The sequence below is a fragment of the Triticum dicoccoides genome, chromosome 4A, assembly GCF_002162155.2.
Source record: "Triticum dicoccoides isolate Atlit2015 ecotype Zavitan chromosome 4A, WEW_v2.0, whole genome shotgun sequence".
In the NCBI taxonomy this organism is placed as follows: domain Eukaryota; kingdom Viridiplantae; phylum Streptophyta; class Magnoliopsida; order Poales; family Poaceae; genus Triticum; species Triticum dicoccoides.
The window spans coordinates 643,604,951-643,617,872 of NC_041386.1; the positions used below are offsets into that span (position 1 = coordinate 643,604,951).

The 12,922-nt window shown below is 49.4% G+C and overlaps 2 protein-coding genes across 2 annotated transcripts in view; one reads left to right on the top strand and one right to left on the bottom strand.

The window, feature by feature from the left end:
• The window catches only part of LOC119287646 (mitochondrial inner membrane protease subunit 2-like), a 15,479-nt gene extending 8,413 nt beyond the window's left edge, over positions 1–7,066 (bottom strand). Inside the window, exons 1-4 of the mRNA XM_037567223.1 lie at positions 6,897–7,066; positions 6,517–6,774; positions 6,331–6,403; positions 6,080–6,245 (exon numbers count right to left, since the gene is read on the bottom strand). Of these exons, the coding sequence (XP_037423120.1) occupies positions 6,080–6,245; positions 6,331–6,403; positions 6,517–6,670 (393 nt within the window). The 5' untranslated portion in view covers positions 6,671–6,774; positions 6,897–7,066. The remainder of the gene's footprint in view (positions 1–6,079; positions 6,246–6,330; positions 6,404–6,516; positions 6,775–6,896) is intronic.
• A 103-nt stretch (positions 7,067–7,169) lies between these two features.
• LOC119287645 (N6-adenosine-methyltransferase non-catalytic subunit MTB-like) lies at positions 7,170–12,465 on the top strand. Its single transcript, XM_037567222.1, has 7 exons — positions 7,170–7,296; positions 8,044–9,915; positions 10,013–10,096; positions 10,443–10,547; positions 10,659–10,767; positions 11,799–11,950; positions 12,069–12,465. Exons 2-7 carry the CDS (start codon positions 8,125–8,127, stop codon positions 12,213–12,215), a joined length of 2,388 nt encoding a protein of 795 aa, XP_037423119.1. The 5' UTR covers positions 7,170–7,296; positions 8,044–8,124; the 3' UTR covers positions 12,216–12,465.
• The last annotated feature ends 457 nt before the right edge of the window (positions 12,466–12,922 follow it).

Genomic DNA, 12,922 nt, shown 5'->3' on the forward strand with positions numbered 1-12,922 from the left:
AATCCTACCGAGTGAAGAGCGATCCTCCCACTCGAGGGCTTAGCTGCAGTCCAGCACTCGCCTAAGTTCTCTCGCTTAGAGACTTAGCTGCAGTCCGGCACTCGCCTAAGTTTGAAAAAATCCTACCGAGTGGAGAGCGATCCTCCCACTCGGGGGCTTAGCTGCAGTCCAGCACTTGCCTAAGTTCTCTCACTTAGAGACTTAGCTGCAGTCCGACACTCGCCTAAGTTTGAAAAAATCCTACCAAGTGGAGAGCAAACCTCCCACTAGGGGGCTTAGCCGCAGCTCAGCGCTCGCCTAAGTGTTTAAAAATCCTACCGAGTGGAGAGCAAACCTCCCACTCGGGGGCTTAGCTGCAGCCCAGCGCTCGCCTAAGTGTTTAAAAATCCTACCGAGTGGAGAGCAAACCTCCCACTCGGGGGCTTAGCTGCAGCCCAGTGCTCGCCTAAGTACAAGACACAACCCAATCCGCGAGTCGACTGCTACCTTCCCCTTCGGAGCGGCACCGCTGGCAAATACAAGGTTATTCCGAGTGAAAATCAAGGTCCACTCGACGAATCGAACCATGAAGATATTCAAACGAGAAATCAAGATCAGATAAAGCCTAAAAGATCCCCGACCTCAAAGTACTCGAGCCCTCGGCTCGGCAGAGTTTAACGGTTACAAATCCACTCGGCATTCCGAGGTAAATTTAAAGTTTTTCACTCCTCAAGAGGAGGACTGGAAGGGGCGACGAACTCATCCAAGTCGATCCCGTCGGCAATACGGGTGGCAGCGGCGATGAAAGTCTCCATGAAGTCTTGAAAGCTGTGCTTCTTGGTATTGGCAACTTGGATGGCCGCCAGCTTTTCTTCTCGCGCCTCCTTGCAATGGACGCGGACCAGAGACAGAGCGACATCAGCACCACATCTAGCAGAAGATTTCTTCCATTCCGCCACTCGACCTGGGACTTCGTTAAGTCGAGCCATCAGAGACTCGAGGTCGTTCTAAAGCGTCGTCCCAGGCCAGAGTGATGTGTCGATCCGCGACATCGCAACTTTCAGCCGAGCCAGATAGTCAACGACGCTGGCAGTACGAGACTCCAGACGGAGCACGTTCATTGCAACCTCGTCCTTCAAAAGAGAGTTAACAGGGTCCAAGCTTGGCTCCACTCGACTGGTCTCCTCTTCAAAGTTCTGGCAGAATTCTGCAAACATGATTCAAGAGTAAGACAGTGGCCCTACACAGGCTTGGTAAACTGCAAGACAGTCGGGGCAGAGTAATTACCTTCGAGCGTGACGAACAACTTCTTGGCAAGTCCACCGAGATAAGCCTCCAGATCTTTTACCTTCCCCGCCAGCTCACCCGCCTTGTCGTGCAGAGCCATCTTCTCCTTCTTCAGTCGACTGGCGTCTCGATTAGCTGTCTCGAGAGCAGTTTTCAGTCTGGAGTTCTCTTGTTCAAGAGTTCCGACCGAAGCCAGTTTCTCTTCTGCGAGCTTCGTTTTGCTCGAGGCCTCCTTCTGTGCCTCTGCAAGGTCTTGGTCCTTCTTCTTCAGAGCTTCCTCCAGTTTCTCTGCGGCGCGTCGAGTGGAACCAACATCAAGAATGGACAAGAAAGAAAAGCCACCCGTTAAGAATGGAGAACCTCACCAGCCATACCTTTTGCTTCTTCTTGCGCCTTCTTCAAATTCTCCTGAGCAAGCTTCAAGTTAAGGTTGAGCTGGACCTGCTAATTCTTCAACTCAGTATAGCGAGCTACAAGTTCGCAAGATTTCTGTAAAAAGAAAAATCAGTTGACAGACGTCCAAGATAAGTTGCTTCCGAGTAACTAAGAGACAATGACGACGTTTCTAAGACCACAGCCGAATCAAAAACATTCGACAGTAGTCTCGGGGACTACACCCAGTGGGTGCACTCAGCGTGCCCCCACTGGTTCGACCAAAAAAAAAGTCGACTGCCCGCAGTCGACCGGATACAGTTCCACTCGACCTGGCCCGACCAAACCGAGTGAAGAAATGCAGCTACAGCAACACAATGTAAAGACTACAGTCGACTGCCAACAGTTCACCGTAGTCTCGGGGACTACACCCAGTGGGTGCACTTAGCGTGCCCCCACTCGTCTGAGAATTGGAAGACACACCCAGTGGGTGTACAGATGCAGATGCAAAAGATCTTCGGAAAAGAGACTCTTAAAACAGCATATCATAACAGACCAAGTGTTGAGTCGACTGACCTGGACGTTGCTCTGAAGAGCCGAACTCGCGTCATAGGCTGCTTGGCTGGCCTCCCGAGCCATCTTCACTTGCTCCATCATGATCCCCGCCCGGCGTATAGCCTCTTTTGCAGCAGCCGCTTGGTCCTCAGGGACGGGGTATGCGGCAAAAAGTGAAGACGGATCCGCAGTCGACGACGAGGGCCGCGCACTCGCCAGAGGAACGGCGAAGGTCACAGAAGCCCGAGTGGTGTCACCACCATCCCGAGCCACGGCCTCGGACGCCGGAGCGGATTGGGGGGTCTTGTCAGCCGACGCCCTCTTGTGCCTCCTCACTCTCAACGGACCGTTGTCGTCGTCATCCGGGAGGTCGATAACATGAGTAGGGGCTACAAAGGAAAAGTTCAATCGACCAGAGTTGCAATAAATGATCAGTCGACTCAATACAGAACGTCAGTAATCGTACCAGGGTTGGAGGTAACAGCATCCTCCATCTCTTGGTCGTCGTCCTTGGCGGAGACCTCAGAAGTAGCAGCACTGCAAGCCTCGAAAGTCAGTCGGATGGCTCAATGAATCGACCAAGGATCCGTCCACGGTCGACAAAGGAAAACAAGTTTTATTATTACTCGGAAATGGTAGGGACAGCTATCTTCATCTTGGGCAGAGCCTTGGGCGGCTTGGACAGCGTCGTGCGAGGGTGCTTGGGAACCTTCCCAGTCGGCGTAGGAGAAGAGGTCCGAGGGCGTTTCGATGACTGCCCAACAGAGGCAGCCGCCTTGCCACGTTCCCGCGCTGGGTCGTGTGTGTGCTTGGACCGCCCCTCTGGGCTGGGGGAGGGGGGCTCGACCTCCTCCTCTTCGCTGGAGTCGACGGTGTCGTCTCCCTCTCCTTCGCCGTCGGACTCCCACTCGCCTTGGTCGTCCCCACTCTCACCTATGCTCGCCTCCCCTTTCTCAGTTGGCTCCTGAGCCCCGTTGGGCGTCGAGTACATCTCGGTGGTCGCCTGGAAAGCAATAGACAAGACGAAAGTCAGTCGACCAACTCAAAGAAGACCAATGCAGAAAACAAGATTTCAGTCGGGAGAATAAAGACATACCTGGTCCACTTCATACGAGTTGTCGAGTGGAGTTACCCTTCTGGCTCCTCGGGGGTTGTCTTTGTTCCCCGTGATGCTCGACAGCCACCCCTCCAGCATCTCGTCGGTGACCTCCTCCGGGTGGACCCGAGTGGTGTCATCGAGGCCAGAGTACAACCACATCGGGTGGTCACGGGCCTGGAGCGGCTGGATGCGCCTCTGGAGGAAGACCTCCAGTAGGTCCATCCCGGTCACACCCTCACGGACAAGCTCGACCACTCGACCGGCCAACACTTTGACTTGGGCCCTTTCCTCCGACGTCACTTTCAGAGAAGCGGGTTTTTCAGCTCGGTCGAGGGAGAAAGGAGGAAGACCAGTCGACTGTCCTGGGGTCGCCTGGTCCTGACAGTAGAACCAGGTCGACTGCCAACCACGGACCGACTCCGGGAAAGTAATGGATGGAAAACAACTCTTCCCCCTCACCAGGATCGCCAAGCCCCCGCACAACTGGATCACCTGCGTCCTCTCGTCACTCGACTTGGCCTTCTTGACCGATTGAGAACGGCAAGTAAAGATGTGTTTGAAAAGTCCCCAATGGGGGCGGCAACCCAAGAAAGCCTCATACATGGAAATGAAAGCGGCAAGGTATACAATGGAGTTAGGAGTGAAGTGGTGGAGCTGCGCTCCGAAGAAGTTCAAGAAGCTCCGGAAAAAAGGATGGGGCGGCAGAGAAAACCCTCGGTCGATGTGGGTGGCTAGGAGCACGCATTCACCGTCGCGGGGTTGAGGTTCGATCTCTCCCCCCGGAAGACGCGCGGCTTGGTGGGGAATGACTCCCCCTTCGACCATGTCGTCGAGATCCTCTTGCCGGAGCACCGACGGCATCCAGTCACCCTGGATCCAACCTTTGGGCAGAGCGGTCCTAGAGGAAGATCCGCCCCGAGCTGACCTCTTCCCTTTCCCCGCCGCCGCCGCCTTCTTCGCGCGCTCCAGAGCGGAGGTCTTGCTCTTCGTCATCGTCGCCGGCGAAGTCTCGCACGGGCCTGCTGCGCTGGGGCGGGAACGGAGGTGGCGGAAGGACTTGCGAAGGGAGAGAGGTGGAAGAAAGGAGGAGAAGAGAGCGCACTGCTTGGAAACCCCAAGCCGGCGATTTATAAGGGACCGCTTCCGAGTGGCCGACTGGTAGGCCCAGGCTATCCAGTCAAATCCCGCAGCAGACGCGCGCGCAGTACGTGGCGAAAAAGGCGGCGCGGGGATCGAGGAGCTTCCGCTTTATCGCTTCCGATTACTGCGGCCGCTCCCGCCCCGCGCGCTTCCCAAAATCCGAATCCTGCGACATCCGCGGGCCACAGAACAACTTGTCAAAACAGAAGACCCCGATCGCGCCGGCGCTCAGTATGTCACAAGCAGAGAAATTCACTCGACGAAAGGCCTAGAATGGATCAAGGCGACTGAAAAAGGTTGGCAACGTCATCCATGACGATTGACCCAAAACAAGGCGCTCACGTAGCCCAAAGAACTAGTCGGAAAGATCTCCAACTCTTTCCCCACTCTAGCCTCGATCCATTCGGGGGCTAATGATGAAGACATGTGCCTAGGGTAGGGGCACGGACCTGTCCAAGGAGCCCTACCCTAGGACATCCCTAGGAGAAGTCACTTTTCAATCGACTTGAAGGTATCCTACTCGACGGACTCAAGACACTCGACCAGGAAGCTATCACTCGACCATGAAGCCAACCACTCGACCGCCAGGAGACCTATAGTCGCTCCGCAGGCAAACGGTCAGCTGTTAAGTAGTCTTTATGGTCATTATAGCTCTTTATTAGGGGCGTTACCAGTAACGCCCAACCTTAAATGTACCTTAAACCCTGCATTACTGAGGGCAGGAGGGGGCCGGCGAACTCTATATAAGCCACCCCCCTCCTCAGTATGAAGGGTTCGCACCCCTGTTATTCACACGCCAGTAATCCAGTCGACCGCCTCCGGGCACCGAGACGTAGGGCTGTTACTTCCTCCGCGAAGGGCCTGAACTCGTACATCTTGGTGTGTTTACAACTCCCCAATAGCTGAGATCTAGCCTCTCCATTCATACCCCCCTACATTGCTGTCAGAGTTAGAACCACGACAGTAGGCACCACGAATATTGAATCATCACATGCTAAAAACTCTGGAGTAACATTCTTTTGGCCTCAGGCCCCACAAAAACAAAGAAGTATAGCCACGTTTGCAATAATCAGGTTACCAGGAGGAGGCTCATAGCTCAAGTACTATGTTCTGCTAGTCATCCATGTTAATTTGGCATGTTCTAGCATATACGTAGCATTTACATAGCATTGTTAAAAGAAGAACCCACAAAAATGAAGCCTACAACAAATTGGCATACTCTAAGAAGTTTGCTAGATTATTTTCTATCACTTAATGTTAACCTTAGAAGCGCCAACTGCACATCTATCCATAGATTTCTGGTGCAAATCTTAAGGGTCATATACATGCAGTGAGATTAATATGCCCATCCCCATCATACGGTACATAATATATGCATATTTTAGGTGCCCGTTTTTTCTATTGAAGGAACTCACAATGTCAATTTGCATAGTACTATGAGTGCTGGCACAGAGGATCAAAATGCGGCAAAACTCCACCGTTGAACAAACAAGCTTCTAGCCCATCAATACGATATAACGAGACTGGGGTCATTAATATATTACACTCAAACAACTACTCCATAGGCTTGAACATTTTCCCAAATCAGCCAAATCAAAGTAGGCTAATCTCGTAAGTTGAAAAAGAAATGGAGATGAAGTAACTTACTGGGCCAAATGATCTTGAATCCCAGCTTCTAGCAGCATTATCCCCTTCAACCCAGCAATGCCCCTGTGGGACCTTAATTATCTCAGAAGACGCAGGGAGCTGTATCCACTCACCAGGTAAGCCAATCAGTCTCTTCACAAACACTTCCTTGTGATTACTAGGGCATCTGCAAACAGAAAAAAAAAAATCGTTGTATGGATTCTCGTGATATTTTCTTTTCCGCTATTTTCCAGCAATATCATGGCACATACTTGAACAAAATGACATCTCCACGGGAGAATTTGTACTGATCGAGGCAGCCCTTCTCCGCTAACACGATGTCACCTGGTTCGAGCCGAGCAACCTGGTCAGCACAAAATCATTGAGTATGGATTGCAGGATAATCCAACTCTCATGCCATGCCTGCACTGATATGTAGAAACCAAAGCCACGAATACCTCGCAAGGCGCTGTCGGTGCCCGTCATGGTGGGATGCATCGAGTGGCCCTTTATGGCCACCACGGTGACGTAGCGGTCGGAAATGGTGATGCCGATTACACCCCCGGTCACCGACATCTTGGCGATCGACCAAAGCTGATTGCGGGTTCCCATTATCCAAACTATCCAGTCACTGCATACAGGTAGTATCTGAACTGAACCTCTGAAGTGCAGACACACGGCAGAAATGCAGTGAACCGAGCTCCGAAGCGGAGACACTGCAGAGATGTACGGTGCTAGTCCGTCAGTACGGCGAATAATTCTGCAGCTAATCTAGTGGATGGTGCAGACGAACACTTAGATGTAAGATGGACCAAATCCAAGCAGCCGAGGCTCTTACCGAGAAATCTTCCTCGGTTCCGTGGGGGTGGAGGCTGGCGACCAAGGCTTTGGAGTGGCTCCGTGGAGGTGGGCGAGGAAGAGCGGCGGGAGTGGCGGCGGCGACGACGACGACGCCGGTGTGTGGTGGCGTCGGCGGCGGATGGCTTGAGTCGTCGGGGCGTCGGAGGCCGCAGGGTAATTAACGAAGCGCTTACGGCCCGCCGTCCGATCGCGTAATCAACGGCCCATATCAAATAGCGGGGCCTCTCTTCTGTACTAGTTCTGTTGGTTTAGGCCGCCTCTCCGACCCTCACCCAAACCCTCGCTGCACCTCCCACCGTCGGCGGCGGCGGCGGCGACCACCCCACCGACCGCGCCGCGTTCGAACGTCGCAGGTCGGCGGACCCCTCCCCGCTCAGGTAAGCCCCCCGCTCCCTCTTCCCTCCTCTCCCGAGCCGCTCGCGTGCGTGCTATAACCCCTCCCCGGGCTCCAATCCCGCCCAGTGCGGCTATGAAATCTCTCCTGTCGTCCGCTGCCGCCGCGCCCTAGAGCTCCCGCCGTGCCGCAGCTTAGCGTCGACGCGGGCGTCCCTGCTTCCTCCACCCGGTCCCTGCGTCCTCGGCGATTGATTTAGTGACGCGCGAACTTTTAGCCGCCCAAGTGATTTACTTCACGAATTTGGGGCGTTTAGGTCCGCCCCCTGTCTGCTCCCCGCTCTGTGTTTTTGTTGCAGCAAATTTGTTGGATTTAGTCATTGAACAGCCTCGAGATTTTTGACGACTTGCCAGTAGCTTAATAATCACATGATGTGGTGGTGGGTAGGTGACTTGATAACTACATTGATCCATTTACCAGGCTTGAACTTCTCTTTTTGGTGGTAATGCCATGCAATCGCTTGTTCTCACCTGTTCTGGGGCCGGTGGATAATCAGGCGTGCTACTCAATATGTGCTATGCAGTGCGTTGGTTCTTCCCAGAGTCCAGTTTTAGATTTTGGTCCAGTGCTACACTTTGGTTTCCATCGATTCACTTTATGCTGAATCTGGCTCAACTTGTTCTAATCTTTCACATACTTCAGGTTTAGATTTCCTTTTCGCGCAAGACCTTGTTTCCTTGATTTTCTTATTCTGAAGTTCACTTTTCTGATAAAATGTTTCTCTATGCAGTGGAATCTGAAGGTTCCAGCCAAAGCTTCTCAACTCGGTTGTAATCCTAGGAAGAGAGGTAGCAACAATTGCAGTTGGCTGATGGATGGGTCTAAATCTAATGCCGAAGAAGATGACTATCATGTGATAGGAGACCTAAGATCACCAAAGATTCCAAGGAGAAGTCCTGATGGTTCCAAGGAGAGAGACGACAGGAAAGGTTGGGACTCTTCAAGAAGTGAAACTTCTGCAGACAGGGCTGATACAAGAGATGGTGGTTATTCTTCTGACCATAATAAGCATGGCAGGGAAAAAGAGATGATTCATGGCCATGCAGATGAGTCGGGTGGAATTAGAAAAGGTGTGGACTCTAGTAGTTCAAGGGGCGGGAGGTCCGATGAGGATATCAATGAGAGGAGGGGATCTGCTATGGCTGAGAACATCAATGAAGATGGCAGACCAGCGGATCAAAGTCATCAAAAGGAAGAGATTCTTGGGCATACAGTGGAATACGGACATGAAAGCAAGGGTGGTGTGGAAAAAGAGGAGACGTCACCCAGAGTGGGTAACGATGGATGGGAGTCATCAGGGGATAGAAGGAATAGAGACGCTCCACCTTCACAAATACCGGATACACCAGACAGAGGGAGAGACAGCAGTTGGAATGTGAAAACACAAGAGGTTGAAGGATCTGAGCAGTACTCGAGGAGCCGTCAACTGCGAGATCCTAAAGAGGCAAATGTTTCTGAATGGAGGAGCACACAGGAAAGGTTAGATGGTACGAGTTTTCAGGGTCGCGCTGGGTACCGGCAGGATTCCAGGGGTAGATCTGAAAGTTTCAGAGGTTCTTCAACCTATGGAAATCGGTATGACAGGTCTGATTCAATAGAGATCAGGCCAAATAGCAATTTTGATTTCGGGCGAGAGGGCTCTGTTTCTGGAAGAAGATCTGATGTGGGAGCTCCCGGAACAACTGATGATAGTAGCACCAATCATCCTGAAGCAGATCAAAGTGGTGGCACCAGCATGGTTTCTCCATTTACTCAGCAAGGGCCTAAAGGTGATAGATCCTCTAGAGGAAGGGGGAGGCCAACTGGAAGGGATTCTCAGAGAATTGGAGTTCCGGTGCCACTTATGCCGCCACCTTCATTTGGTGCACTCGCCCTGCCACCAGGGCAAATGCAACATATGGGGCCAAATATTCCCCATTCTCCAGGTCCTCCTCTTCTACCTGGTGTTTTCATGCCGCCGTTTCCTGGACCTATGGTGTGGCCTGGAGCAGGAGGTGTTGATGTCAACATGCTTTCTGTTCCACCTAACCTTCACATCCCTCCTCCAGTTGCTGGTGAGCATAGGTTCACTCCAAGTATGGGAGCTGGACCTGTTCATAATGTTCACTTAAATCAAATGGGCCCAGGAATGGGCACTCCAACGAATATGTCAGGATTGGGTTTTAACCAGATGAGCACACAAAATCGTGAAATGACACATGATAAGCCATCTGGTGGTTGGGTGCCACATAGGCATGGTGCACCGATCAGAAAAGCTCCTTCAAGGGGTGAACAGAATGATTACTCTCAGAACTTTGTGGACACTGGCATGCGACCTCAAAACTTCATTAGAGAACTGGATCTTACAAGTGTAGCGGAGGACTATCCAAAATTGAGAGAACTCATACAGAGGAAGGACGAAATTGTTACTAACGCTGCTTCACCACCGATGTATTTTAAGTGTGATCTACGGCAACATGTTCTTTCTCCAGAATTTTTTGGTACAAAGTTTGATGTTATTCTTGTGGATCCACCATGGGAAGAGTATGTTCATCGTGCACCAGGAATAACAGATCATATTGAATATTGGAACGCTGAGGAGATTATGAATTTGAAGATTGAGGTTGTTGTTCTTGTCTGGTTGTTTCATCCTTTTTAAGGGTGTTCATTTTATGCCACAGAATTATTAATATACTTCCGTCAATTGTTTGAATCAACAGGCTATAGCTGATACCCCCTCTTTTCTCTTCCTTTGGGTTGGTGATGGCGTAGGTCTTGAACAGGGCCGTCAATGTTTGAAGAAGGTGAGACAGCTTTCTCTTTCAGTAATATAACACATGCAGTTTTATGTTCTGCTTTGTTGTCAATTTTTCTGGGCATGATGCCAGCTTACAGAAGGCCATCCAGGCTCATGTGTCCTCTCCAAAACATTATAGCCACAATGCATTTTGATCATGTTTCTGTCATTGCCATTCCGTTTAGTTGCAATCAAACTCCAATCTGCATAAATCTCACATTCTTTCGAATGTATTCATCTGTTTCAAAAGATATGTGCACTGTTTTATTTAATTTAGATCTGTCATACAGTTTCCAGCTGAATGATGAAACGTAATAATAGATGAAGCTAGCTGAAACATCTCTTTTGTCCAGTGGGGATTTCGTAGGTGTGAGGATGTTTGCTGGGTGAAAACCAACAAGAAAAATGCATCATCAGGTCTGCGGCATGATTCTCGTACATTGTTGCAGCATTCAAAGGTAGTGCTGTTATTAAGTATTATATGTTTTATAGCATTATTTCTGTTTTTTACTTTGCAATTTCCCCATGTCTCTGGGATTCTTGTGAAGTATCCATCTTTCCTTGTGCAGGAGCATTGTTTGATGGGTATAAAAGGAACGGTACGCCGTAGCACTGATGGTCATGTCATCCACGCGAATATCGACACTGATATAATAATAGCTGAAGAACCCACTGATGGTATCTATCACGTAGCTGCCATTTATAATGCTTATTGTTATTCTTCGTTTATGATATCTGTCTTCTAAACTGTTCTGAGGCCTCTTTTCCTTTCCTGTCTTGTTCATGTATGAAATTAAATTCACTGTTTTGTCTTTGTTGTCATGGTATGAATTTCTATGGTTTGGCCCATGAAAAGTGGAGTATGATTTTTAAAAGAATTTGATTTGTTGATAAAAGCATATTCTATCTGGCTTGTCGAAGGATTGGTTTATTACGACTGGTTTGAAGAAAATTGTATTACCTCTGTTCCTAAATATAAGACGTTTTGGCAGTTCAATTTGAACTACCAAAACGTCTTACAGTAGTGACCAGAGTAGCACATCTTTGTTGCCGCTATTTTCTTGTTGACCTGCCCATATGAAGCTTGAACTCTGAATATAATCCTTGTAACACTAATTGAAACTCAAACAAAACAATATGGCGTTGATTATCCTGAAGCAGCTGTAGCAAGTGTGCCAGTATGCGTGCATTTTCTGCATAATAATCTCATGAGAACCATCAAAGTATGTCCAAGATTGGAGAAACGTTTATTCATGTAAAATATTTTTAAGATTTCTATAATGCACGAGTGTGCACATTTAAAAGGAGATGTTAGAGATTTCATGTGTTGTACTGTTGATTCTTGGCATAAAGGTAATGGGACGTGGAAGATGAGCAGATGTTTTTGGCTCGGCTAAATAATCGTACTATTTATCCTTCCGTGATAGCCTTTTGCAAGTTAGCTATTCCTTGGTCATTTTCATGATTTTGGTATGCTTGAAAGAAAAACACATATTTTGGTGAAGTTACTAAGGAAGGTCTTACTACTTTCTCTTCTATGATCATGGTACAGATATCTAGCTATCCATTTGTTGACAGCTTGGAGTATATTTCAGAATTCCTTATGTTTACATTGTTTTTTGAAGTATAGCCTTTAAAAAAAAAAGAACACATCCTTTGAAGCATAATATTCGTTTGTGATGCCTAGAAGTATATGTCTTCTTTTACAGGTTCAACGAAGAAACCTGATGACATGTACAGGATCATTGAGCATTTTGCTCTTGGAAAGAGACGCCTTGAGCTCTTTGGTGAGGATCATAACATCCGCCCTGGCTGGCTTACGCTTGGGAAAGACTTATCATACTCCAACTTCAACAAAGAGGTAGAAAGCTGGATCTTCAACTTGTATGCTCATGGACACAGTTACACCAGAGCATATATGCATTGGCACGAGCTCCACACATCAATGTCATCTCTGCTAAGAAACTTCACTATTGCAGGCGTATAACAAGAACTTTGCGGACAGCGATGGGAAGGTGTGGCAGGGAGGCGGCGGGCGAAACCCTCCTCCTGGGGCTCCGCATCTGATCGTGACGACTCCGGAGATCGAGGGCCTCAGGCCCAAGTCACCCCCGCCGAAGAACTGACAGCATCTGCGCTAATGGCGGAAAACCCCCCTCCATGGAGCTCGGTGAACCGGGATCTGTTTTCAAGCTGCAGTGGTGGCTACATTTATTTTTCCATATCTGTAGCTTTTATTTTACACCTTGTAGGGAGAGTTTGAGCCACTTGTCGTCGGAAAAATGTACTGTATGTCAGTGTCATGGATGGTGGATGTTTCGATGAAACTGTGGCAATCAGAATAAGAAGCTTTACCTTTGCGCGTGCATGCATGTAGTGATCTGATGGATTTGCGTTTGGGCACTTGGAGTGGCTTAATGCCTCTCTTGTGTGTAATGTGTAACTCTGCGCCGGAGAACTGTGATCACCTCTCTGTTGGCTGTGCCGTCGCAAATATTGTTTGAAATCAGATCTTACAGTGACTTATGCAAATTGTCACGCCACCATTGGAACCTACTACATAGGAATGGGGTGGACGAAGAGGCTCTCAATAGTCTTTTGAAGATGCATGCCAAAGGTGAATCCATCTTTCTGATCCGCATAGTATATGGTCCCACTATTAATCAAGTTTAAAATCCGCTTCACCACCGGGAGCGGTGCCCCATGTTCAAAGCGAGCTTCATTTATTGTTTTCCATTCAGCTTCAATCAGCGAATGGATTCTGGCAATAGCAACCTCGCTTGTGACCTTATGCTCGACCATGTAAGACTCCAAACAGGTTGCCACATCCGCC